General features: G+C 48.0%; 1 protein-coding gene across 2 annotated transcripts in view; it reads left to right on the top strand.

Moving 5' to 3' along the window:
- The window catches only part of TRAM2 (translocation associated membrane protein 2), an 81375-nt gene that overhangs the window by 42933 nt on the left and 10641 nt on the right, over window positions 1–27801 (top strand). The window contains exons 3-7 of one of the 2 annotated variants that reach the window (XM_059400253.1): window positions 8140–8227; window positions 19391–19500; window positions 20004–20120; window positions 26129–26187; window positions 27316–27400. In XM_059400253.1, the coding sequence (XP_059256236.1) occupies window positions 8140–8227; window positions 19391–19500; window positions 20004–20120; window positions 26129–26187; window positions 27316–27400 (459 nt within the window). The remainder of the gene's footprint in view (window positions 1–8139; window positions 8228–19390; window positions 19501–20003; window positions 20121–26128; window positions 26188–27315; window positions 27401–27801) is intronic. The other variant, XM_059400254.1, reaches the window with a different exon arrangement.

Genomic DNA, 27801 nt, shown 5'->3' on the forward strand with positions numbered 1-27801 from the left:
AAAATACATGTATGTTACATGTGACACTCTGAGGAAATTTATAAAATGTAGATAAACATAGGAAGATAAAAATCACACAGGACACCATCACCCAGTTAACCACCACAGTTGACTATTGATTCATAACCCACTATTTTTGCTTTTAGTAGATGATGAGCCTTCTTCCCATGCCATTAATTATTATTCTGTTCAGTAAAATATTTTGAAAAACTGCAGAGTATTTCTTAATAGGGATTACTACAGATTATCTGTTCAATCCTGTGTTATTGGATATTTAAGTTTCCAGCTTCTGTTTTAAACACTGCTACTATAAACATCCTTGGGACTAAATTTTAATGTGCATTTATGATTATTTTTCAGGATACATTCCTATTACTGGAATTTCAGGGTCAAGTACTAGGTACATTTTAAAGGTTTTATATATATATGCATTTATATATATATGCATTGTCAGAATACCCTCTGTCATCTAATTCTTGTGACCCATAAGTCCTAAGTTTTTAGGGTTGGTTTTGTTTGTCTGTTTGTTTGTTTTTCAAATTTAAAATAGACAGGCCTTTTCTTTTTTTAGTGTTAGAATGCCAGTGTATTAATTTATAAAGAGATCCAGCTATCAGATGTTGTATTGGTATTTTCATTGCATTTCTCCCTGAAGTCCATTTATATGGAATGGCAGATCATAACCCAACACTGCTTTATTAATTTAGCATGAGAAAGCATGATCCTGAGGACTCCAGGAGCTGATGCGCGGGTGACCAGAGCATGCTTTTATTGTAGGAAGGGCCTCGGAGATACTGTGGGTTCGGTTCCAGACCACCGTTGTAAAATGAATAGTGCCGTAAAGCAAATGCAGGTTTCCCCGTGCATGTAAAAGCTGTGTCTACACTCTCCTGTAGCCTGTTAAGTGTGCAGTAGCATGAAGTCTAGAAAGCAGAGTACGCACCTTAAGTAAAAAGTAGTTTCTTGATAACAAATGCTAGCCACCATCTGAGCCTTCAGGGAGTTATAATCTCTGATCACAGATGATTGCCGCAAACATAATAATAACAAAAGCCTTTGAAATAGTTTTAGAGTTACCAAAATGTGACACAGAGGCAAGTGAGCAAATGCTGTTGGGAAAATGGCACCAACACACTTGCTTGACACAGGGTTAAACACATTAACCCTTCAATGTGTTTAAAAAAAAAAAAAAAGCAGTGTCTGCAAAGGGCCATAAAATGAGATATGCCTGTGTGTGTAAAGCCAGATCACAAGCAGAGAGTTGATTTTTGAGTTTGAAACATTCCCAGAGAAATTAGCAGGCAAGTGATACCCTAAAAGAACCTGTCTCCCACTGGGATGAGAAGGTAGACTTCTGGCTCCAGGGCTGAACCTGGAACCTCTGAGCATGAAGTGCTTCCCGCCAGGATTTGGAGGTATGCCACCATTGATCATATCATGCTCTCATATATTTTATTGCTTTAATTTTTTTTAAGATTTTATTTATTTATTTGACAGAGAGAGATTACAAGTAGACAGAGAGGCAGGCAGAGAGAGAGAGAGAGGGAAGCCGGCTCCCCACCGAGCAGAGAGCCCGATGCGGGACTCGATCCCAGGACCTGAGCCGAAGGCAATGGCTTAACCCACTGAGCCACCCAGGTGCCCCTTATTGCTTTGTTTTAAAGATTTATTTATTTACTTAAGAGAGTGAGAGAAAATGGCAGGGGGAGGGGCAGAGGGAGAGCGGGAGAGAGAGAATCCTCAAGCAGACTCCCAGCTGAGCCTGAAGCCTGACACGGAACTCAATCCCAGGACCCTGAGATGGAATCAAGAGTCTTGATGGAATCAAGACCTGAGCCTGGAATCAAGAGTCAGACACTTAACTAACTGAGGCACCCAGGCACCCCTCATTTGTTTGTTTTAAATAATTAATGAATTAATCAATCAATCCAGACAAATGTGTATGTGCCTCCTTGACTGCAAGTCCTGGGGGTTAAGTAATTTATAAAACATTTCTGATTTCTTTCTCTTTTTTTAAGAAATTTTAAAAAAATTTTTATTAAAAAACAATCTGGAATTTTTATTAAAAAACAATCGATGAACAAAGCGGTAAGAATTCCGAGTTCTCAGAAACCATGAAGAAGCAAGAAGAGTAAAGTGACATAAAGTTTTTAATTTTCATTTTCAATTTTTTTATTTGGATAGAACTGACATACAATGTTATATTAGTTTCAGGTGTACAGGTTAGTGAATAGACAAGTTTATACATTTTGCTGGGCTCACCACAAGTCTAGCTATAGTCTGTCACCATTCAATGTTGTTACAATATCTCTGACTATATTCCTTATGCTATGCTTTTCATTCCTGTGACTTACTCATTCCGTAACTAGAAGCCTAGATCTTCCCTACTCCTCCCCCCCATTTTGCCCATCCTCTTCCCTTCTCCCTTCTGGCAACCATCAGAGAACAATACAGTTTGTTCTCTGTATTTATAGGACTGATTCTGCTTTTTTTTTTTTTTTCTTTTTTTCTTTCTTCCTCATCTTCTTCTCCCCCCCCCCTTTTTTTTTAAAGTAGGCTCCTTGCCTAGTGTGGAGCCCAACACGGGGCTTGAACTTACAACCTGGAAATCAAGACCTGAGCTGAGATCAGGAGTCAAGACGTTTAACTGATTGAGCTACCTAAGAGCCCTTGATTCTGCTTTTTGTTTATTCATTTCCTTTGTTTTTTTAGATTCTACATATAAGTGAACTCATATGGTATTGTCTTTCTCTGATTTATATCACTTAATATAGTACCTTCTAGATCCATCCTTGTTGTTGTATATGGCAGGATCTCATCCTTTTTTATGGCTGTGTAATATTCTGTTCTCTCTCTATATTCTGTGTTTGTATAGACACACACACACAAGCACACATGCACCACAACTTCCTTATTCATGGATGAACACTTTGGTTGCTTCCATGTCTCAGCAACTATAAATAATGCTGTAGTAAACAAAGGGACACATCTTGTCTTTTTGAATGAGTGTTTTCTCTTTCTTTGGGTAAATATCCAGTAGTAGAATTATTGGGTCTATGGCATTTCTATTTTTAATTTTTTGAGGAAACTCCATGCTGTTTTCCACAGTGGTTGGACCAATTTACATTCCCACTGGCAGTGCATGTGGGTTCCCTGTTCTCCACATCCTCACCAACACCTGTTAGTTTTCTGTCTGAGTCTAGCCATTCTGACAAGTGTGAGGTATTCTTGTACTGGTTTGCATTTCCCTGATGATGAGTGATGTTGAGTTACTTTCCACCTGTCTGTTGGCCATCTGTATGTCTTCTTTGGAAACATATCTGTTCAGGTTGACTATGCATTTTCAATTAGATTATTTGTTTTTTTGGCATGGAGTTGTAGGAGTTCTTTACATATGTTAGATATTAGCCCCTTACCAGATAGATCATTTGCAAGTATCTTTTCCCATTCTGTAGGTTGCCTTTTTGTTTTGTGGACTATTTCCTTGGGTGTTTCCCTTAGGAGACATTTCTAGAAAAATGTTGCTGTAGCTGATATCAGAGAAATTACCGCCTTTGTTCTCTTCTTGGATTTTTATGGTTTCAGGTCCCACATTTAGGTCTTTAATCCATTTTGAGTTTATTTGTGTGCGTGATGTCAGAAAGTGGTCCAGTTTCTTTCTTTTGTGTGTGGCTCTCCAGTTTTCCCAACACTATTTATTGAAGAGACTGTCATTCCCCCATTGTGTATTCTTGCCTCCTTTCTCATAGATTCATTGACCATAGAAGCATAGGTTTATTTCTGGGCTCTCTCTTCCAATATGTAGATCATGGTTTTTTTTTTTTTGTGCACAAAACATGTCTGATTTCTGACTCCTAGAGCTCACCGTTTATTAGGGCGGGATAGATAATAAACGAGTAAACAATAAAAAAATTGTGGTTGTGATTGGGGTGGTGAAGGGAATAAAACGTATGTGTGATAAAGATGAAAAAAGTAAGGACAGAAGATGTTGCCAAGAAGCTGACATTGGGGCTGAGTTTGTGTGACAAGTTATGTTGGGGCAGTGTGGGGGAGGGGGAGTCCAGGCAGAAGAAAGAACATTCCAGGCACAGGGATTAGCATGTGTGAAGGCCTCAAGTGAGAAATAAATATCTTGGCACATTCTAGTGCCTGAACGAAGGCCAGTGTGACGGGGCCAGCTGGGTTTGGCATTTTTCTAGGGTGCGGTTATTGAATTCTGCTCCTGGCATCCCCTTCCAGGCCAGAACAAGGCCTTGGTAAAGGTGAAGGTACGTTATAATCCATACTGAGACGAGGAGGTTTCAGTTACTCTAGGAAGAGAAGATGAATTATTGTTCAGTAGTATCTCTTGTTTAAATCTTGCCACCTGGGGCTATTTGAAATATGACAAGCAAATAACGAAGAGTGGCAATGAAATCAGAACAGCCAGCTTCATTTTGTGTGGGGCCTCCTTACACGGCAGCTCTGTATGGTCATGTTTGGTTTGTAAGTACAGGAGGAAAGCAAACTCCTCCAGGGAAAACAGCAGTTCACAATAATGGGTTCTGTTGAGGTTGCGATTTTTAGAACCCTCCTCCCAAATCTCTTTGAGGCCGAGGGTGCTTGGGAACATACCCTTTTAGTATAACCTGGGTAAATTCTGATTTCTAAGGTTTCTTTAAATTGTGTGTAACTTTGCTCTGTTCAACATTTATTTACTTATTTTTCAGTTTGTCATTTATTTATTTTAAAGATTTTATTTGTTTATTTGAGATAGAAAGAAAGATAGAGAAAGAGAGACTAGGAGCAGGGGACCAGAGGGAGAGGGAGAAGCAGGCTCCCTGTTGAGCAAGGAGCCTGTTGCGAGGCTCGACCCCAGGACCCCGAGCCCAAGGCAGACGCTTAACTGACTGAGCCAACCAGGCAGCCCTCGGTTTGACATTTAAATTTTAATTTTAGTAGAGCAGTGACTGTGTTCATTAAAAAACAGTCTGCCATTTCTGACTCCCTGTGTCTTTCCTCGGCTGAGGTTGTCAAGTTCTGCAGACAATAACTAAAGGTAATGTTGATGAGTTTCTCGCCTCTGCTCTTCTCTCTTCCCTTCTCCCAGCTCCCTGCATCGGTTTATAGGCTAAGGTCACAAAAGTGCCACAAACTGAGTGGCTTACCAAGAGAGATTCATTGTCTCACAGTTCTGGCGGCAAGAAGTCCAAGGTCAAGGCATCAGCAGGGCCATGCTCCCTCTGCAGGCTCTGGGGCAGGGTTGGTCCCAGCCCTCCGTCCTGGCTTCTGGTTCCTTGGCTTGTGGCAGCAGAAAACGCCTCTCTTCATATGGGATTTGCACTGTGTGCATTCAGTCTCCACATCCACGTTTTCTCTTTTTATAAAAACATCAATTACATTAGGTTAGGGGCCCACTGTACCCCAGTCTGTGACCTCGTCTTTACTCACGGCATCTGCTACGATTCTGTTTCTAAATAAGGGCATGTTCTGAAGTGGCAGGGGTTAGGACTTCAACAGATGAATTTGCAGGGATGCAATTCAACTCATAATACCAGCCCTAAGCGTATGATTTTGTCCCATTATAACAAGCTGGCTAAGCAGATTAAGCCCCAGTCAGAGAAATGGGCATTATTGTTATAGTAATAAGCTGTGCGCCTCCTGATGGAATGCCTACCATGCCAGCATCCTTGTGTTTTTCTTTACAGTCAACAGCCATGAAGCAGGAAGTGTTCCATATTACCAAATCCCTACTGTCCTTATTCCCATTTTGCTATCCTGTTAGGGTCGCCAGACTTAGCAAACAGAAATCCAGGACTGCCAGTTAAATTTGGAATTTCAGATACACAGTGAGTATTTTCTGTTTTCTCTTTTCCTATGAGTATATCCCAGATTATACGTGCTACATAATTATACTAGAAAATTATTCTTTATCAATCTGAAATTTAACTGGCTTTTTTTTTTTTTTTTCCTGAGTAGGCTCCACTCTGGGCAGGACCCAGGCTGAGACCCAGAGTTGGGCACTTAACTGACCCGGGTGCCCCAGTCGCCTTGGGTTTTATCTGGCAACCACACACCCTGTCCAGCTCTGGCAAGGAATAAAATGCCCGGTTTCTGGTCTTACCATTAGACTCCAAGTCTTCTTCCTGTTGAAAATACCACAGAGTGTCAGTGTTATGGCCAGAAATAGAACGTAAAAGCTCAGAAAAAGATTCTTTACACAGACCCTTCCAATCCAGAGCTGGTGACACCAGATGGGTTTTTACAAGGTCGAGCATTTACAAGGTTGTTTTGCATTGTGCCATTAATTCACCCAGTGACTCAAGGTCGCTGGCTTTTCTTCTGTCCTAGAACAGGTGACCCCAGCTGGGCTTAACATTTATGAGGTTGTTTTGGGTTGTGCCGCTCATTGGCTCAGTGGTCTCGGGAGCACTGCTTAACATTTGTTGTCTCCAACCTTCTGCAAAACTGAGAGCTGTGGTCCTGGTCTCAAGCCCATGTGTTTCCTGAATACAAGAAGCCCTGAGAGTCCTCTCAAGGGCTTGCCCCTCAGATTGTCCTCAGCCCCACACTGTTCACATTGTCTGGGAACTCACTAGACATGCAGTCTCCCAGGCCCCACCATGCAACTACTGCGTCAGATCTTGTTTTAAAAACAAAACAAAACAAAAAAAACAACAAAAAACATGTATTTATTTGTTTGAGAGAGAGAGCGAGAAAGAGTATGCGTGCTCTCGAGCAGGGGGTGGGCTGAGGGAGAGAGAGAATCTGAAATGGACTCCCGGCCGAGCGTGGAGCCCGATGAGATCATGACGTGAGTGGAAACCAAGGGTCAGCCAGTGATCCCACTGAGCCACTCAGGTGCCCCCAGCTCTTGCTATTTAAGGAGATCCACAGGTGATTCCTGTGAAGACTGAGAAGTGCTGTTCTCAGTGTCCTTCATAAAAAGCACCAGGCAGGCTTTCACATGACCCTGCGCTTGTGGACACACTCAGCCCTGAACTCGTTTGCATTTTTCTCTGCTCTCCCAGTTTTGGTTGTTCTAGAACACTTTGGTATGGGGGGAGTGAGTGGAGGGAGGTGAGGAGTACCACGGGGTAGCTTTGGGTTCGAGCTGTGTGGTAGCTCCCAAGAAGTCATGGCTGTGTTTGTAAGGCTGTGTGTGAGTGGAGGTGGTGGTCTGTGTGGGTGGAGGTGGTGGTCGCTGTGCATTCCCCGAGCCCACCTGTTGCTGCTCCCCTTGATTAACAAGGTTGGGCGGGGGTGGGAGCTCTTCAGGAGAAGGGTTTGTTTTGTAGTCCTTGAAGGTGACAAGGACACATCCCAGGCTCTCGTGGTCGTCAATGGTGGCTTTATCGCCCCAAGCAGCTGGTGGCATTTTGCAGCTGGGAATGTGAAGGCCAGGGACTAGCCCCACCAGCGCTCGGCTGTTGTTCCCACGGTCCCTGGTAGGACGAGACACACCACCCTGTAAACTCCCAACAGACAGATGGTTTTCAGGCCTCTTTCAGCGGAACGCCTTTGTCCAGGGCTCAGGGCGTGTTTTTGTTCCCTGTGCTGCCTGGCGGGAATTACCCTTGTCTCCTGCTTGAAAGACTGGCATCACATAGCCGACTGAGCCCCTGTTTGTCAGATAAGATTGGGGGGGACAAAAGGGAAGAGACAGGTGGGCAGCAGTGGCTCTGGAGACAGTCTTGCTTGATGATGGAGCAAGCTACCCACCTTGGAGGGGGCTGAGACACACACAGCTCCCTTCCCAGGGACCCACCCCAGGCTGGGCTGTTTCCACTGCGTGCAGCACCCGGGCCCAGGGAAGCCGGGGAAGGCTGGGTTTGTGAGGTGGGGCCGTGGGGAGAGGTGGGGAGAACCACCAGGGAGGCAGAGACCTGGCTCTGTCCTGGCCCCTCAGGTCAAACAGCCCCCAAGATTCCCTTTGGCCCTACAGTCCTGTTTGTATAAGTAAGAAAAGAACCCACATTCCCCAGTGTCCCTGGCCTTACTGGTCAACCTTCTGAAAAAGATGGGGAGTCTCTGACCAGGACTTATAGCCAGCCCTGAACTTGATTTCCAACTCCTCCCCCCCCCCTCCCCGCGCCAAGTAAACTGAATGAAACTTGTTATTAAACTTACTGCCTTCCTCTGTTTGGTCTGCTCAAACAGAATCCCACAGACTGGGTGGCTTATAAACAACAGAAACTTCTTTCTCACCGGTCAGGAGGCTGGAAGTCTGAGATGGGAGCACGGTCAGGTGAGGCCCCTCTTCCAGGAGTGCTGTCAGGGTGGAGGGTCCTGGGAGCGCCGGGGGTTCCCTTGTAAGGGCCCAGCCCCACAAAGGCTTCACCTCATGACCTAAGTACTCCCAGGGCCCCTACCTGTAACACCTCTCATCGGGTTAGGACTCCAGCAAGTGAATTTGGAGCTGGAAGCGGGGACACCTTCAGAGCAGGGCACCGATTATTGAAGCCTAACAATTGTGTAGAGAAGCCGGCAAACCGTAAGTGGTTGGCTCAGTGAATTTTCACGACTGAACACATCAACGCCTCCAGTGACCCCTTCAGCCTAGACCTGATTTTCTCCAGGTCCCTGTTACGACCCAGAGGACTCCTCCCCTTCAGTGTGCAGTTTTAGAGGTTTAAGTGAGTGGAACCCTGAGTGCCTGTGGCTGAGGTTCACCAGCCAGAAGTCGAGCAATGGCGTCCTTGACCTGCTGCGTCTGCCATTCTCTTGTCTCCTCTGGCGAGTTTTTTTGCTCTTTTCCTTCCCTCCCACACATCATCTGACCCAGACCCCATCCTACATTTTGCTTCTTCACATTCCCGTCTTTCCTGATCCAATATTGTCTTCTGTCTAGCTTGGGTAATTGTTTTCTTATTCAGTTCTTACTGAAATAGTTTTTATTTTATTTTATTTTTTTTAAAGATTTTATTTATTTATCAGAGAGAGAGGGGGAGAGAGCGAGCACAGGCAGACAGAATGGCAGGCAGAGGCAGAGGGAGAAGCAGGCTCCCTGCTGAGCAAGGAGCCCCATGTGGGACTCGATCCCAGGATGCTGGGATCATGACCTGAGCTGAAGGCAGCTGCTTAACCAACTGAGCCACCCAGGCGTCCCTTACTGAAATAGTTTTTGTTTAACAGTGGACTTGTTGACATTGTTATCTTTATCCAGGGGGAAGAGGAAATACTGTGATTCTAGATTTTTCTTTTTCTTTCCTCTTTTTTTTTTTTTTTTTTTTTTTTTTGCACATGATCCTTGAAGAGTTATTTTTCCTTTGTGGCTCTCAGTGAATTTTTATTTTTATTTATTTTTTTATAAGCTCACACTTGCCTGCATGTAGACGTGCTGTTTGTTGTCTGCACACGTGGATTGTAGATCGAAGCCTCACGTTTGTAAACTGCAGGGGTGCTGAGTGTGTGCTTGGCGCCTCGGAATCATTGCTGTATTTCTTCCTGGCAGCCATGAGGTATGGGGTTTACAGCCTTGTAAAAAGGAATGGTACTTCAAGAAAACAGTTCCAGAGTTAGGCCCTTTCATGAAAGTATTCTTTTCTTATCTATTTTACTAGAAAACTGGTGAAAATCTATCCCAAATCCTGTAACTTGGAGTTAAAATGGTAACCTTGACGATTCCCCAGCTTGATCTTTAGTTACCTGGATGGAGGGGCATTTGTGTGTGTGAGGAAGGATTATTTAAGGGCCCGTATTTTTTGCGAGGGCTGCTGTGACAAAGGACCACAGACCCAGTGGCTTCAGTAACGGGAATTCATTGTATTACAGTTTTGGAGGCTAGAAGTGCCAAGATCAGGGTGTTGGCAACTTGGTTCATTTGAAGGTTGAAGGCCTATTCCTTCCTATTCCTTTTTGAAAGCCTATTCCAGGCCTCTCTCCTCAGTGTATAGATAAATGGCCGCCTTGCCCATGTGTGTGTCTGTATTTCCACTTTCCCCTTTTTGTAAGGATACCAGTAAAGTTGGATTAGAGCTCACTCACATTAATCTCATTTTTAACTTGATGACCTCTGTAAGGACCCCGTGTCCCCATGAAGTCATGTTCTGAGGTGGTGGAGGTCAGGACTTCAACTTAATCATTTTGGGGGGATGGGGAGGAAGAAGCCACATTCAACTCCTAACAGCTGAGTGCATGAGTGCCTCGGTGATGCTTGTAGCTCTGATGTCCCCGGCCAGAGCTTCCGGGTCTGGAGGCCATTGAGTGTGTGGCCTGGCAGCCTGGCCAACAGAGCAGGAGTATGGTCAGCATGCTGCCCTTTGAGGCTCCATGCCCCACGCCTGTCCTCCACCCCATTCACCTCCTGGCACCTCGAGGAGAAGGCAGGCCTTCGGGGTTTAACAGATGCACCATCTGTAGGATTTGAAGGGAGGCAGAAGGCCAAGAGGCCTTGGCCCCTGTCACTGGCCGCATGCTTGGGGGCTTGGCCCACCCCTCACTAGCTGTTGGCCTCACACTTCAGTTGCCAGGTGGGCAAAATGGGCAAAATGCATGGGCTTCCTGGGAGAGGTGACTGATGCCACTTACAAGATGTGTTCACTACCATGCCTGGCGCAAAGCGTGTGCTCAGTAAATAGATGGTTGTTCGTAGTCTGGATCCTAAATAAGCACCCTAATGGGAGTACTTCCTGTGTGTAGTGCATGGTGATGGTTGTTCTTTTACCTTCGGATTCTGGTAGAAGCGTCATAATGATCCTGTCTGTTTGTGTAGCCCTTCACGGTTTGTAAGTCCTTTATCTCGTCCTTCTGCCTTTGATGGTGTAAGGTAGATGGCCTGATCCTCCTTGTCTGGGGGGATGAGTGCGAGCAGGGAGACCCTGGTCGCATGATGGGTTCCAGAGATGAGCTTCGGGTCTCTCCATCTAGTCTGGGTCTCTGTGGTAAAAAATAAAATAAAATAAAAAATAAAATAAAATAAAGCAGTAAGGTGGGAAAGACAACACCTCCTACTTTTATTTGTACAAAGTGAAAGAATTTGCACATGTATTTATTTAACTATTATTATTATTATTTTTAAAGATTTTATTTATTTATTTGACAGAGAGAAATCACAAGTAGATGGAGAGGCAGGTAGAGAGAGAGAGAGAGGGAAGCAGGCTCCCTGCTGAGCAGAGAGCCCGATGCGGGACTCGATCCCAGGACCCTGAGATCATGACCTGAGCCGAAGGCAGTGGCTTAACCCACTGAGCCACCCAGGCGCCCCTTAACTATTATTTTTTAAAGATTTTATTTATTTATTTGACAGACAGAGATCACAAGTAGGCAGAGAGGCAGGCAGAGAGAGAGGAGGAAGCAGGCTCCCCGCCGAGCAGAGAGCCTGATACGGGGCTCCATCCCAGGACCCTGGGATCACGACCTGAGCCGAAGGCTTTAACCCACGGAGCCACCCAGGTGCCCCTAACGATTATTTTTTTTAATGGAAGCTACACCCACCTGTCTAGCAAGTCTGTGTAAAAGTCTTGTTTTCACCCTGAGCTCTTCCTTTGACACCCGCATCCCCTGTGGATAATCGCTGTTGTTTCCTCTGTGCCTTTCCTGGATTTCTCCTCGCGCCTTCCAGTATTTCTTTATGCACACACAAATAACACATGTTTGTTTTCTCTTTCTCCTCGACTGGTAGAGTACTGCGTGTTCTGTACCTTGCTTTCCCCCCACTAAGTAATCGATCCTGTATATCCTTCCATGGCAACACATAGAGCACGTCATCATTTTTCTCACAAACCATCCTGAGGTATAGCACACGCACTCCATGAGGCCCTGGCTCGGTGAATTGGTACACAGGTGCACACCCATGCCGCCATCACTCAGATCAAGGTACAGAGCGCCCAGCCTCATCCTAGCCAGTCCCCCCTCCCAGAGCGACCATAATTCTGCTCTCTAAATCTGATTAGTTTCCCCTGTTTTAGATCTTGGTCTCTCATTTTTAAAAATAGCCCCATTGTTTATGTTGGTGCTGCTTAAATTTAGTATATGCATCAGAATCACCTGGAGATACCATTAAACATGAAGTCTGGGGCCGTCCCCAGAGTTTCTGATCCCACAGGCCTGGGGTCGATCTGCACCAGCAATCGCCCAGCTGATGCTGGGACTGCCAGTGTGCATCCCCGCTTTGAGCAACCCCAGCGCATGAGAACTGTGATCTGTGTCACCAGGCCCCAGCAGATGGAAGCCACTTGGACTGCTGCCATCAGTTTATTGTTAAAAACAGTGCTGTGGTGCATAACCTTGTACACATGTCATTTTGAACATGGCAGGTGTTACTATAAGATAAATTCCCAGAAGTGGAGTTGCCACATCAAAGGGCTGATGCACTTGTAATCACGATCAAAATTGCCAAATTGCCTTTCCAAAGAGGAGGTCCGTTTTGCATTCTCATCAGCTGTGTGTGAAAGAGAGCCTGAGTATATTGTCAAGCTTTGGATTTTTGCCAATCTGATAGGTATGAAATGGTGTAGCTCACTGTAGTTTTAATTTGCATTTCTCTTCTGTGTAGGGTTGAGCATCTTTTTAAATGCATAAGGGCCATCTCTCTTTTCTCTGTGAATTGTCCGTTCCTACCCTTGCCCGTTTTTCTGTTGCAGTTTTGAGCTTTTTATCCTCAAGTGCTGGGAGTGCTTTACATGTTAACAAGATTAGCCCTTCATTTATGGTCTGAATTATTTTCCCTCTAGGTAATCATTTGCCTCTTGATTTTGCTTATGGTGCCTTTTTTTTTTTCATATCTAAATTCTCCTCCTTTTTATTCTTTTTAAAGCTCGATTATTATTTTTTTAAGATTTATTTGAGAGACAGCATGCCAGAGAGAGAGCACGAACAGGAAAAGTGGCAGAGGAAGAAGGAGAAGCAGACTCCCCAGTGAGTAGGGAGCCTGATGCAGGACTCGATCCCAGGACCCTGGGATCGTGACCCGAGCTGAAGACAGGTGCTTAACCAACTGAACCACCTAAGCGCCCCTAAGTTCTTCTTTTAGAACTTCAAAATAATTTGGAAACAGAATTGGCCATAAGCCTAGAAACCCACAGTTAGTGAATTTTGTCAGCCTGGATGTGCAGGTGTTGGGAAGGGCGCCGGGAACCAGAAGACAGCCAGAGTGTGCAGTGAGGCTCTCTGAACAGGGAGATTTTCACCCAGTGTCGCAAGTTTCCTTGGCAGATGCCTGGATTCTAAGGATCTGGAAGGTGGATGGGATGGCTCCAGGCGGCCACCCACCAGCTCAAGACACAGGAGGACGTGCGAGACCGCATGGGAGTATCCGGATGACATGAGAACATGCAGGGCAGACGGGAGAAGCTGCTTACAGGTGACACCAAAGGAAACAGGAATGTATCTCTTAGTCATAGGAAGCAAAACAGGATGTCCATTAGAACGTTACTCCCGTCAAGGGACAGCTGCTGACAGAGGTGGTCAGAACAGCCAAGGGGCTCGTTATGGACGACTCTAGATCTCTCTTTAAACCGTGACCAGAGATAAGCCAAGCAAATGCCGTGTTTGGTGGGTGGGGACGAATGCATCTATAGTTGGAAGGTGCTTTCTTCCAAAGCTGGGCCCATTCCTGCAGAAGGGCATTTTGACATACTCCATGGGGGTGCGTGGGAGGAAGGGTGTTAGGGGTCATGGAGGCTTGAGGCTCCCTACTGCTGGCCCGTGGTCAGAGTTGGCATGCAGATCTATTTACTTTGGCCAGTCTGGTGTTGGCCCATGAAGTGTTTTTTTTAATTTTGAATTAGTCCCCAATATTTTTAAATCAGATGATTTCACGTAAAAATTTTTCTCTTTGCTTCTGGAATATCGGGAATCCAGCCCCACTGGGCTGCCCCTCTACCCTGGCACGGTCTCTGAGGAGCACCTTCCCCACTCCTTCATCACCCCCCGGGGGATATACGCTGTGTGGCTTCCCATGACCACACTCCCCTCTAGCGCCCCTGACCTCGAGGCTACCTGTCAGCTAGTGTGTATTCCAGTTTTAACTGTCTTTTAGTAAGGTAGAAAGGAAAGTGGATATTTTTTTCTTTTACTGAGAAATTTTTTAAAATTTAAATTTTAGTGAATACACAGTGCCGTGCTGGTTTCTGAAGTAAAAGTCAGTGATTCTGCACTTACATACAACACCCACTTCTCATCACAACACGCGCCCTCCTAACCACTCACCCCCCCCCTCGTCTAGCCCATCCCCCCACCCACATCCCTCCATCAGCCGTCAGATTGTCCTCTGTAGTTAGGAGTCTCTTATGGCTTATTTCTTTCTCTCCTCCTCATCTGTTTTCTTTCTTAAATTCCACATATGAGTGAGATCATCTGTTAATTGTTTTTCTCTCACTGACTTCTTTCATTCAGCATAATACACTCTAGCTCCATCCACGTCGTTGGCAAATTGCAAGATTTCCTTCTTTTTGATAGCGGAGTAGTATTCCATAATATATATATACCACGTCTTTGTAGGAAAGTGGCTATTTCTTAAATTTGTCCCCCTCTCAAAGCAGAAGGGTGAATGATAGACCAAGAGGACGCTCTGTTTAAAGAACATCAATAGGCAGGTTCCTGTGCAAGTGGAGGTAGCAGCTGTGTAATGGAAGCGGACCTCTGGGCTGAAAGGTGTGACCTTGCCAGACCCGGACTGCCTTGTTCCTTTGGGTTGCCTCTCTGGTCTAATAGTTCAGAGGCCTATGTGTTACAAGTTACTTTTCTGCAAAAGTAGAATAGGTTACTGCAAACCGTTGCCAGCCTCTTTGAGAGTTTGTGCAAGACGGGCAGACCTTCAAGAGCAGAAGCTCCAATGAGCAATCAAAATCTAAAAAAAAAAAATGTATATATACCAGAAACATGGATTGGTTTATGGCCTCCTAGAAGATTGCAAAGTTCCAGCCTCGTGGCTCTGTGGAGAGCAGAAGGAGCCAAACCGGTTCCTTTCCTGTTGTGATGGAAAGTGGGGAGATCGTGGGTCAGGGGAAAGTACCAGAGATAATGTGTATGAATCAGAGCCCAGCTTTTTTTATTTTTTATTTTTTTATTTATTTATTTGACAGAGAGAAATCACAAGTAGGCAGAGAGGCAGGCAGAGAGAGAGAGAGGAGGAAGCAGGCTCCCTGCCGAGCAGAGAGCCCGATGCGGGACTCGATCCCAGGACCCCGAGATCATGACCTGAGCCGAAGGCAGCGGCCCAACCACTGAGCCACCCAGGCGCCCTAGAGCCCAGCTTTTGAGTGTTTGGGGATACTGCTGCTTGTCCTCAAAGTAGAAGGACCTCAAGGAGTGAATTATCACCATTAAGGATGCAGGGCAAGCGGAGGGCATGTGTGGGTGATGGTGACCCTTGAGATGGCGTTTGTTGGCTGGACTGGGGCACCGAAGGCCCTGAGAAGGGCTCTTCTTACCTCTCTGAACCCCATGATCTCCCCTGCTCTCCTTGCCCATCTCATGATATCAAACAGAATATCCCATGTTGTAGAATTCTGAAAGCATGAAGGAAGGCTCCAGAGTGCCGATGGGGTTCCAGAAGGAACTTGGGAACAGTTCCCTACGGTAGTTCTATCACCCACCTCTATCCGAATGTGTCTTCTCACCATGACCCTGGCACCGTGCTGTTCTGCCTTCCGTGCATGCCTCTTTGACTCTGTAACTCTCCATGGGGCAGGAAGAGTGAGCTTTATAAATATGGCACCAAAAGTCTCAGTAGCCTGCCAGGGCCTTTCAGACCTTGCTGGGACCTATAAGGGGACATGAAGGTCATGGCCCACTCACTTCTGCAGCCCCCCAGACCCCTGGTCCAGTCTCAGTCCCCCATCACCTGACTGGGGTCTCTGCCCTTGCCCGCCCCCCCCCCCCCCCGCCCCGCCCCGCACAGCCCGGCTGTGTCCCCTCCTTGAGTGAGTGACACTTCTCCCTGTTACCTCCCCTTCAGCCTTCGGTCCACTTCAGAGGACTTATCTAACACCTGGCCGCTGGTGGTGGTTTTTTTAATTTAAACATGCATAAGATAAAATTTACCATCATCACCATTTCTAAGTGTTCTAAGTGTACAGTTCAGTAGTGTTTAATACATTTATGTTGTTGTCTGGCCCATCTCCAGAATGCTGTTCTTGCCAAACTGCAACTTTGTAGCTAAATCAGCAACTCCCCATTCCCCTCCCCCTCTGGCCCCCCAGCCCCTCCAGCCCCCCACCCCAGCCTTCTGGTTTATGTCTGTGAATTGGACTCTAGCCACCTGCAGGTTCATCTACAGTGTAGCCCATGGCAGGATTTCCTTCCTTTTTAAGGCTGAATAATATTCTGTTGTGTGTGTATATTGTATTTTGTGTGTCTATCCATCCGTCAGTAGACACGTGCGTGATTTCCACCTTTGGCTGCTTTGAGACCCGGCTCTCAGTTGTTTTGGGCATATACACTGAGGCAGAATTGCAGGATCATACGGTAACTCTATTTATAATTTTTTAAATGGAAATCTAGTTGACCTACAATGTTGTAGTAGTCTCAGGTGTACAGCATAGTGATTTGACAGTTCTGCACATGACACTGGGCTCACCACCCCGAGTGCTGTCACCATCTGTCACCGTACGATGTTACTGACTCTATCTGCCATGCTATACTCTTCACCCCTGGGACTTAGTTTAGAACTGGTGGGGTGTACCCCTTGATCCCCTTCACTGACTTCACACATTTCCCATCCCCACCCTCGGGCCAACACCAGTTTGTTCTCTAGATATAGGAGTCTAGTTCTGGTTGGTTATTTTTTATATCCCACATAGACATGAAATCTTAAGGTTTTTTTTCTTTCTCTGACTTCACTTAGCATAATACCCCATAGATTCATCCATATTGTCCATATTGTCCTAAGTGGCAAGATCTTCTTCTTCTTCTTCTTCTTCTTCTTTTTTTAGCAGCTGAGTAATGTCCCTTTACATGTGTACCACATCCATTTATTTCATCAGCGGACACTTGGGCTGCTTCCATAATGTGGCTGTTGTAGATAATGCTGCAGGGAACGTAGGAGGGGTGCAGCTGTCTTTGCAGATGAGGGTTTCATTTTCTTTGGGTCAATACCTGTAGTAGAATTGCTTGATTGTATGGTATTTCTCGTTCTGGTTTTGAGGGGGAACCTCCATACTGTTTTCCACAGTGGTTGGACCCGTTTCCATTCCTGCTAACAGTGCACGAGGGTCTCTACTCTCCACATCATCACCAACACTTATTTCTTGTCTGATTCTAGATGTTCTGACAGATGGGAGGTGATCGCTCATTGTGGTTTTGTTTGCATTTCCCTGATGATGAGTGACGTTGAGCATCTTCTCAGGTGTCTGTTGGCCATCTGGATGTCTTCTTTGGAAACATGTCTGTTCAGGGCTTCTGCCCATTTTTAATCAGATTACTTGTGTGTTGACATGTAGAAATTCTTTATATATTTTGCCTATTAATCCCTTATTGGATATGTCATTTGCAGATACCTTCTTCCATTCCGTAGATTGCCTTTTTGTTTTGTTGATGACTTCCTTTGCTGTACAGAAGCTTTTTATTTTGGAGTAGGCCCAATAGTATATTTTTGGTTCTGTTTCCCTTATCTCAGGAGACAGATCCCAAAAAAAGTTTCTAAGGCTGATGTCTAAAAGATTACTGCCTATGTGGTTTTTTGTTTAGGAGTTTTTATGGCTTCAGATCTTACGTTTAGGTCTTCCATCCATTTTGAGTTTACTATTTTTAATATTTTAAGGAACTACCATACTGCTTTCCATAGTGACTCTCCCATTTTACATTCCCGCAATCCGTGCACAAAAGCTCCATTTATCAATGTCCTCACAAACACTTGTTATTTCCTGTTTTTTTGTTTTTTGTTTTGTTGGGTTTTTTTGTTTCTTTTTTTGGTGGCTTAAAAAAAGTAGCCATTTTAATGGATGGGAGGTGGTATCATGGTTTTGATTTGCATTTCTTAGTGATAGCGATGGCGGGCACTTTGTCACATACCTGTTGGCCATTTTTATGTCTTTCTTTAGATGTCTGTTCGATTCCTTTGCCCATTTTTAATCTGGTGATTTGGTTTTGTTGTTGCTACTGCTGCCATTGGCATTTTAGCCTCTGGTTTTTTCGTGTGAAGATTTGGTGTGCACCCACTGAGTCCTGGGGGTTCATTGTCCGTGGGGGTCATTGTGTGTTTGCTTGTCCATCGCCTCCCCAGTCCGTGTGCTCTGAAGCTGGGCCCGTGTCCCTAATCTCCATGCTTTTGCAGTTAGCCCTGTGCCCCTCAGAGGGTAGGTCCTTGTGGAAAGGAGGCCGGAGAGGAAACAGGCAAGTGGGTCTGCCTTCAGGGTTGCCGTGCTCGCTGCCCTCCCTCCCCTCGGCACCGTGGACCATCCATTCTCTCATGTCCAGGGATGCAGGGGGCATGGTGTGGCTCCCAGAGTGACCCCGTCACCTCTGCTCCATTCTGTGGCCACCCTGAGCCTCCCTGACCCATGTCTACATTCTGGTGAATGATGACTCATGGGTGTGTGACTCAGAACGCCGCACAGCTGGAAAGGCAGCCAGTGTGTCTGCTTGGCCAAGTTCGGGAGTGGTTTATGGAGCAGCAGAGATCCAGGCCCAGGTTCACCGGCCCTGGCCACCCTAGCTTGCCGACCCAAAGGAGGGTAGAAATCCTCCTCTGTTCGTGGAGAACGAGGCTGCCACTGCAGGACTTTGTAAGGCTTCTGTCTGGGGTTCTGACAAGTGTATTGCTGTGCGGTGATACCATTATTGCACGCTTGCCATGGGTGTCGACACTGATCCGCATCTCACATACAAATTATTCCACTTAATGCTCACACAAGCCAACAATAACAAAAATAGTAACAAATACATATAGCACTTCCTGTGTGTTGGATAAGAGTTCTGAGCCCTTTGCAGCAAAGTCCTCTGATCCTCAGGAAGACCCTACAATATGGGAACTGCTGTCACCCTCATTTTACAGATGAGGAAACTAAGGCCCAGAAAGACCACCTAGAGAAGTGTCCCAGCATCTTGTAGGAAATGACAGCTGTGATATAAACTCGGGCTTCCGAGTCGACACAGGATCCTGACCTCACTCCATACTCCCGTGATGAAGGCTGCAGTCCCATCTTACAGGGAAAGAAATTGCAGCTCAGAGAGGTTGGTTGCTTCTGCCTAGTCACGCAGCCAGGGCCCGATTGAGATCGCTTGTCTCCCACCCCGCCTCTGAACCACCCGGCTCTCCTTGCCCAGAGGCAGGGGAGGTAGTCCTCATGGTGTTCCTTAGCCCTGGTGGCTTCCCAGGGGCCATGTCCAGAGGTTGGGTAGGATTCTAGGGAGGAAACTTTCTGCGTCTAAGGATACAGCATGGCACATTGTGTTTCAGAGGTCTCCAGTTCGGGGTCCCACAGCACTTCTTCAGCACAGGGTGCTGATGTGGCCTTTACCTCCACAGACAGTGAGACCGTGCACTACCACTATGGGCCCAAGGACTTGGTCACCATCTTGTTCTACATCTTCATCACCATCATCCTGCATGCCGTGGTTCAGGAGTATATTCTAGACGTGAGTGTCGCGTGTGGGCCCTAATGTCAGAAGCTGGGGAGATGCCGTAGGCGGCGAGGCCTTACCCCGGAGGAGACTGCAGCTCCTGGCCCCTCTGCCTCCTAATTTGCATGCCCTGATGGGTCCTGCTGGATGTCCCTCCCCACACACTGTGGGTCCCGTCCTTACTCACAGCCTCCTTTATGTGGGGGACAGTAGCACTTACGAAGGGAGGGCATCACACACCTGAAATGGCAGGACAGCACCCTCATGGGTTTGTCCTATAATCTGACTGGGGGATGTTTTCTTCACATCTGGGCTGAAGACCTCCATCTTGCCACTTTCTCAAAATACGTGCCTTGAACTTGAGCGCTCCATGCACACAGCAGGTTTACACGTATGAGCCCGGGTCACGCCCAGCTCCCGACTGCTGCCCTTTCATGGGTGGGAAATGGGAGGTCAAAGCCTGCCTTTTAGCCATCCACCTGCATACATTAACATGAAGGCTTCTCTTTATTCCTTAGAAAATCAGCAAACGGCTTCACCTCTCCAAGGTCAAACACAGCAAGTTCAACGAATCTGGGCAGCTGGTCATCTTTCATCTCAGCTCGGTGGTATGGTGCTTCTACGTGGTGGTGACGGTGAGTGGCCCTGGGGACTGGGGCCTGGGCTGCCGGCAGCTCGTCTCTTCTTGGATTCTCAGATTGCTAATCAGATCACTGTGCGGGGCTGAGCGGGGGTTGGGAAGGGGAGGCAGGAGCAGTTTGTAAAAACTTGGAGCGGTGTCTTGGAACTGAAGCTATTTTTGCATCCTCCCGGTACGAGAGGGGCCAAGTGGTATAGCTGCTCTTCTGTAAAGGTAGAGAGAGCCCTCTTGTCCAAAAATAAGCACGTGTTTTCGTTATTATGGGCTGGTGCAAGAATGACACTGTGCACCTCTGTAGCACAGCATCATTTGGGCCCTCCCACCAGTGCTGTCCAGTGAGAGGAGCCTTGCGTTCACTCTGGTTCCCGTGTTAATGAATTGAAGACCTCCAGGATCAAATTTTGCCATTTCCCCGTGGTCATGTGGTTTGGAAGCGGCAAGGACCAGACTTGGACTTAGGAATCTGGTTCCAGGTCCAGCACACTTTCCGTTTTCCTGCATTGGCCGCCCCTGTAGGCAAGGCCAGCCGCCCCCCATCCACACATCAAAACCTGTGAATCTGTGCCCTTCCCACAAATGCCTGGACCACCAGACAACTCATCTACTTCTCCTGTCTATACAATAGGACTCTTCTTTCGAGCAGCCTTTGATACAGCAGATTTCCTTCGTAGCAAGGAATGTGCACAGCCCTTTGGGGTTCACCGTAACAAGACCTGGCCTGTGGTGTATGACCGAGCAGCCGAGCAGCGCCCCCCCCCCCCCCCCCCCCCCGCCCCCACACACACACTTGGGGCACCTCCTGTTTGGAACTTGGTCTCTTTCCCAAGAGCTAGATTTATCCTATGAGAAATGCAGACCTGGGGCTTGGAAATTTCAGCAACCCTGTGATCTTTTAGAAGTTCCCTTCCCTATCTTCCACTGACCTCTCACCTGCTTCCTCTTCCTTCAGTGACCACGATGAGCTTTCATCGTAACATCCTAAGAACTCCGCACCCAGAGCTGAATGCTGAATTCCTAGTCTGAAAGCGGGAGTCAGCATGTCCTTTCGTATCTCGCTTGTGTTTCTGTTTTTATATAATCATGGAACGATCTTCCTAGCCAGAACATTAGGAATTTTAAATGCCAGGACCGAAAGCTTCTGTGCCCCAAGAGGGAATGCCCTGTTGAACTGTCCCCAAGGGAAGACCTACAGTATGGCCTGTGTGTGGAGCGCGCCCTGTGTTGCGCAGTGCACGTCCTGGCCCACTTGGGTCTGGGTAACAGAGGAAGCATTGCCTCATCTCTGGGTCCCTTTTCCCTAAGTAGACAGCTTCCTCACCCCCAGACATTCTGTCCGAGCGGGGAAGAATTCAGACCAGGTTCTAGAGGCCAAAAAACATGTTACTTAACACCCCTTCCAGAATGTTCACTGCTCAACTGCTCTGTCTTTTCTTCTCTCAGGACTTCAAGGGCTTGAAAACAATGAGCTCTGTAGTCTGGGAGCGTGCAGCAGTTTATATGGTGGAGCTCGTGATAGGCTTTTATCATGGGGAAAGCCAGGTCCCCACTCACCATCTTCCGTAGGAAGTGGAGACCCAGAGGACCCTGGAAAGCTCCAATGACCCTAGCTTCTAACAGCACTGGGTGGCCCCTGGTCCGCAGCTAACTCCATCTGTACTGTCCAGTGGGGAGTGAGGCTGCTTGAGGAAGAAGAGAGAGGGTAGTTTTCTAAGAGGAGTGAGACATAGCTACTGTTCTTTAAATGTTCTTGCTTAGTGAGGATGAAGTCTTTTTTGATCCTTTCTTTCCCCACCCACATTCTGTTCATCAGCAGGTCCTCCCCTCTGCTTCCACCCATGAGCACATTAGGTATCCATCGCCGCCCGCTTTCTGTCCAGGCCTGAGATCCACAGGGGAGATTTGCGCCCCTGGGGACACTGGCAGGATGCTGCTGGCAGTGGTAGCGGGAAGCCTGGGACGCCACTGAATGTTCTGCCATGCACAGGCCAGCCCCCACGACTGAGAACTGTCCGGCCTCAGGTGTCAGGAGTGCCGAAGCTGGGAGTCCCGGTTTGCAGTACGAACCACCATCCTCTCTTGCCGGACCCACTGACCGTTGCCCTTCTAGAAGGAGGCTGTTTCTGCGCCAGTAGTCTGCCACCCAAATCCGTTTTCTGCTTGGCCGACAGGTCTTTTCGGAACACACATGCAATCCCACACCCTGTGTCAGAGCCACTGTCCCACTTGGAGCAAAGTCGTTTTCTTCCTGAGTCTGTGATCTGGGTCCCCCTCTTCTTACCTCTGCTCTCCCACCTCTGCTGGCCCTCTGGCTCTGCGTGGGTGGTTCCTCTGCCCAAATGCTCCATGGCCAACTCCCTCCCAACTAAGTTTCCACCTCAGAGTCCCCTCCTGTGGGAGCCCTGCCTCCCAGTGTGTGCTGTGCACACCCCAGCCAGTGCTGGGGTGTTTTTCTCATTCATGTGTGTGCTCTGCTGTCCGTCTGTCTGTCCCCCCAGCCCCGAAGCTGCTTGTTACCAGTCTGTGCCCACCACAGTGTCTCGAGTACAGAGCCTGGCAGGTCCTCAGTGCTCAGAGTCGTGCTTGTGAGTGGAGGGGTAAACTGCAGGCACATCTTCTTGCTCTGGCCCTGATGGTTTGTCAGATCACGAGTCACTTTTTATAAACTTGTAGATGATCCTCTACTTAAAAAGTTGAGCAATACATAAAGGTGTTTTTTTGTTTTTGTTTTTAGAAAAAGTGAACATTTGCCCCAGAACCTTCCCCCTAAAATAACTGGGTTTTGGGGGGTGTTTGATCTAGACACTTCTGTCTGCATTTATACAAGCAGAGTGATGAGAGCCTGGCTGGACCAACCAATAATGTGGGAGAAAGTCAGCTTCCTTCCTTTGAGCTGCTGACTCCTGATTATTAGAAGACAAAACAAGATACCCACGTTCTCCTCAGAGAAGCCGGTGAGGGGGCAGGCGTCTGGTCTCCCTGCCCAACTTCCTTGGGATGTCTCCCTTCGTATCTTAAAACCTGAAGGCTGGTGCCCCATGAGAGCCTGGTCGAGGGAAGGCCCTTCCCTCCGGACTGGTTCCTATTACAGGGCTGGCCACTTAGAGCAGAACTCGAGTACATGATTGTTCTTGAAGGACGAGTGATGTTGGTATGTCTGAGTCTAGGTAGCAGCCGGCTGTGTTATGACTGGGTTCTGCTGTTTTTGTGGTTCTTTTTGTCCTTTCACCAAAAAGGAAGGCTGCAGGGGCAAAGGGAGAGATTGTTCCAGTTTGCTTGGACCTCCCTTAGCTCCTAGGGTAAGGAGAGAACGAAGGACTACAGGAGCTCCCCCAGCCTCCCTGCCCGTGCCTGTCAGGGACCGGGGTTGGGGCAGGGCTGCCACATTCAGCCCCCTGGGATCTCAGGTCCTCGCCCTGGCCTCTGGAGCTCAGGGAGCACCCCAGCCCCCGGCCGCCCTCAGGCAGCTGCCTGGCCCGAGGTCTGGAAAAGGCTGTTCTCAGAGCTGTGAGTCATTTTCTCGGACTCCTCCGCCCTCCCTGCACTCCCTGTGGACTAGACATTCACAAACAGGCAGCATTTTTCTGGGGAGTGTCTTTGCTTATTGGCTTCAAACTTCTGACCTCTTTGTCTCCTCAGAAAAGGGGCCAAGCGGAGGAGGGTTCCTGTTTAAAATCACTAGGTTATCTGGGCTTTAGGTTTCTCTGAGGGCCGCTTCTCTTGGCCAGTCTTTCTGGGCAGAAGTGTCCCTCCCACCTCAGTCCCAGATGGACCATTTTCCTCCTTAATTAAGTACATCGCTGCTTCCTCTAAGAAGGGATATTCTCACCGGAGCTTTCCCTGGAATGAAGTAGAGAGTGGAAGACCATATATGTTGCTGTGTACCTGGGTCCCCCTGAGCAGCAGAGAGGGCAGGCAGAGCCTGAGAGCAGAACTGTAGGAGAGTGCTCCTGTCACCCTCCAGAGGGCCCAGAGCCTTCCTTCTCTTCCTCAGTGTATATGTGACCAAGGGAGGAAGGCAGGGGTAAGGAGAAAGGGCTGGAAATGAAGCCATGAGGGGCTGGGGAAAGACCTTTTCTGTCAGCTCGGAGTTATCATGCCCACACTGGTCCATGGACCTGACTGGACCTACTAGTTTGGTCACGGTGCTAATGGACCCCAGGTTGTGGTATAGGGGCCGGGGACCACATCCAAAACATCCAAGGCCATTTAGTGACTCGAGGGTGGCTGGGTCAGCCCTCCCTTGGAAGTCCAGCTGAGGAATCACTGGGCAGGAAGTTGAGTGTTGTCCCCGACCCCTGTTGGCTTCTTCCTTCTCCAGAGCCCTGCTAACACCCCTGACCTGAGTCCCAGTGTGACATTTGAGTCTGTCTCCTTCTCAAAGCCACCAGCTCGGTGGCTGACATACTGAGGAAGCTGGCTGGAGGTTCTTGTACCTGAGTTGAGGTTGGTGGCTGGTGGCCCAGCTTAGATTTCACCGACACTGCTGAAAAAGCGTCTCCTTTTGGAAGCTACTTCCTGTCTTTTCCTTCACTTCCCTGTTTCTGAAATGGGGTTGTACTGCCCTAACTTTCTCTGAGGGACAAATAAGAGCCTTGTTCTTCGCTCAGAAGAGAAACATTGCCTAAAGCATTCATCATTGATTCATTCATTCAGCCAACAGATTTTTATCTAATTCTTGTAATGTCAGCTGACTCTCGTCACAGTGGAGTGGATACTCTTATGTTTTGTAATTTTGGATTACAAACTCATCTTCGGCAAGGTTTTATGTGTGAAAATCCTATATATCCTTGGATGAGAGTATGCCCCAGTGGTATCACTGGCCCACAGTATTAATAATAACTAACTTCTAAGCTTGGTAGTTCTTGGACCATACAAGGAGTATGAGTTTGAACTCCAAACCCATGTGAAAGTGAACCCGAGGTTATAGATTTTCAAGGGATAATATATTGTGCTTTTCATCCTGAGCCCAGGATGAGCAGAAATCTTCTTTATCTCTCTTTATTGGTTGTCAGACCATAGTCCACCCTTTCCCTAGTCTAACCCAAGCTTCTTCAAACTCTAGTCTAACCATCTTTTGCCGCCCTTCAGGGGTCCTGATGTTATATAAGGCTCTTGGATTCCACCTCTGGAGGCCCATCTTCTGTTGCCATGTGGGCACGAACACCCTGACCCCAAGATTAGTACCTTCTGAGCTGTTCCAGCCTCACCCCACTGCTCTGGCTTTTAGCCTCCTGTCCCTTTGGAATCCCTTTCTGGGAAAACCCTCTGCATGTAAGAGAATAGTTGTTAGCTTGCATCCAGCATTTCTAGATGTTTCATGATGGGAGGGCTTTTAGGTTACCTCCCTTACTCTATAATAGGCCCTGGGCTAGGTGCTGGAGGTATAGAGAAGGGTGTGATGAGGCCCTGGCACGAAGGAACTTGTGGAGTGATGGAGACCTCTCGTGAGAATGATGAAGTGTGGTAGGTGTCACACTTATAAGGCCTGTGGGGCCCCACGTTCTTTTTATTCATAGTGATGCAAAAGGCCAATGTAGGCTTTTGGTTTTTCTAGGGGATGGTGATTCTTCAGTCCACTTGCTTATTCATTCTACAAGCATTTCCTGAGTGCCTTCATGCCAGGCATCATGCTAGACACATAAACACAAGCTATCACATTTATTTCTAACAATAACTCTGCGAGGGTATTTTTATCCTCATTTTCAGATGAGCCAACTGAAGCTTAGGGAGACTAACAGTGCTGGGTCCACATGCAGACAGAGGTCTTCAGACCCCAGAGTAGGGCTCTTCGTACAGTATCATGGCTCTTTAACAATAAGGAAGCCGGCTGAAGGCCGGGTGCGTCCCATGCAGAGAGATCCTTCATTTTCGTGTTTCCTGTCCCTTCCTCTTTCTGGCAGCTGGGGAGGGGGTGCGCCCCTGACCTCTTCCCCGGCCCTGCCCAGGGCCCCAGTGGGTCTCCTCTCCCCCTCTCTAAAGTCCATCTCTCCTTGCCCACTGCAGGAAGGATATTTAACAAACCCAAGAAGCCTCTGGGAAGACTATCCGCACGTGTACCTCCCGTGAGTATTCCCATGACTGCGTCTCCAAGGAGAAGCAAGCTGGTCCCTGGCTTCCTCATCCCAGCCTGTGGCCAGAAAACCGTGGGCCAGCTGGCAAGAGGAGCCGCTCACGCCCCGAGCCTCTTCGGGCGCCGTGTTGCAGACGGCAGTCCTGTCTGCGAGCTGCTTCCTCCAGTGCGCTTGACTGAAGACTCCCAAAATAACGTGTCCCGCACTAGCCCCATCACAGAGGCGACGTCTTCACTCCGCCTGCTGTCCCAGAATGCCAGAGGCTGGTGGCTTAGAAATTATACAAAAGAGATGTGTTGCTCACAGTTCCAGAGCCCAAAAAGCCCAAGATCAGGGTGCCAGCAGATTTGGTGTCTGGGGAGGGTCTGCTTCTGGGTTCATAGAGGGCTGTGTTCTGCTTGTGTCCTCACATGGCAAAGCCCAGGAGCTATCTGGGTTTTCTTTAACAAAGGCCCAGATCCCATGAAAGAGGTCCCCACCCTCATGACTTAGGTCACCTCCCCAAGGCCCCACCTCCAGATAGCATCACCAAAGAGTCGGATTTCAACCTGTGAATTCTGAGGGACACACACATTCAGTCCACAGCAGGCTTCCACACCGTCAGCGCAGGCTCATGGAAGCAGGGCGTCTCCGTAAAGTTCTCTGGCCCCATACCTTCTCGATGAACTGCACCCCCTCACAGCACACCTTCCTCCCACCCTTATGAGGCTGGTGCCCCTCACGAGGCAGCCCCCCTTCCTCTCCTGACCCCCAGGAGGGTCTGCCTCCTGCAGGAGACCCTCTGTGCGTTTCCTGAGACCCTTCCTACAGAACAGGGGGCTTACAGCCGAGATGCGGCCTTTGCCATTTACCTCAGCTCACCCTTCAGTCTACCGGTGCCCCATCTTCACTGTCTGTGCTCAGTCTTCCCTTCTCCGACCCAGGGGACCCTCCTCTGGACTCTCTTAACCATGTTTGGTTCCCTCCATGGGCTGTGTCCGTGGAGTGCTCTGGTCTGTGAAGCAGGGTCCCTGGGTTTGGGGCATGCCTCTGGCTCCTGGACCAGCTCCTCCCACAGTCCTGCCTTCCCTCCTCCCTCTGTGCTTGGTCCTTCCGGGTGACGCATTCCCTTGTCTCCAGCTTCCAGGTGAAATTCTTCTACCTGTGTCAGCTGGCTTATTGGCTGCACGCTCTTCCGGAACTGTACTTCCAGAAGGTACGGAAGGTGAGTACTCCGCATCTGGGAAGCCCCGTGTCCTCCACACCCCAGCTTCCCAGTGGGTAAGCTGCCGCACCTTCCTCTAGAAGCCCAGAACTGGGGGTTAAGGGGGCAGGGTTCTGTCGGTGGGTTGAAGAGGATGCTGAGCCAGCGAAGTCCCCACCAGGCTCTCCCTGAGAGCAGGCCTCCAGCGGGTCTCCTGCCTCCCACGCTAGACATGTGGCTTTGGGGGAGGTTTGCCTCTTGTCTTCCGGATGGTGGATCAGAGGTTTTTGCCTCTCTTGGTCTTTTTTTTAATTAATAGCCTCCCTCTGAATTATTTCCAAAAGCCCTGTTCCCCAGTCCCTGCCTCTTCTTTCTCAACTCAGTCCCGCCTCGTGGACTGGAAGCTGGTGCCCAGCAGCATG

The sequence above is a fragment of the Mustela nigripes genome, chromosome 5, assembly GCF_022355385.1.
Source record: "Mustela nigripes isolate SB6536 chromosome 5, MUSNIG.SB6536, whole genome shotgun sequence".
In the NCBI taxonomy this organism is placed as follows: Eukaryota; Metazoa; Chordata; class Mammalia; order Carnivora; family Mustelidae; genus Mustela; species Mustela nigripes.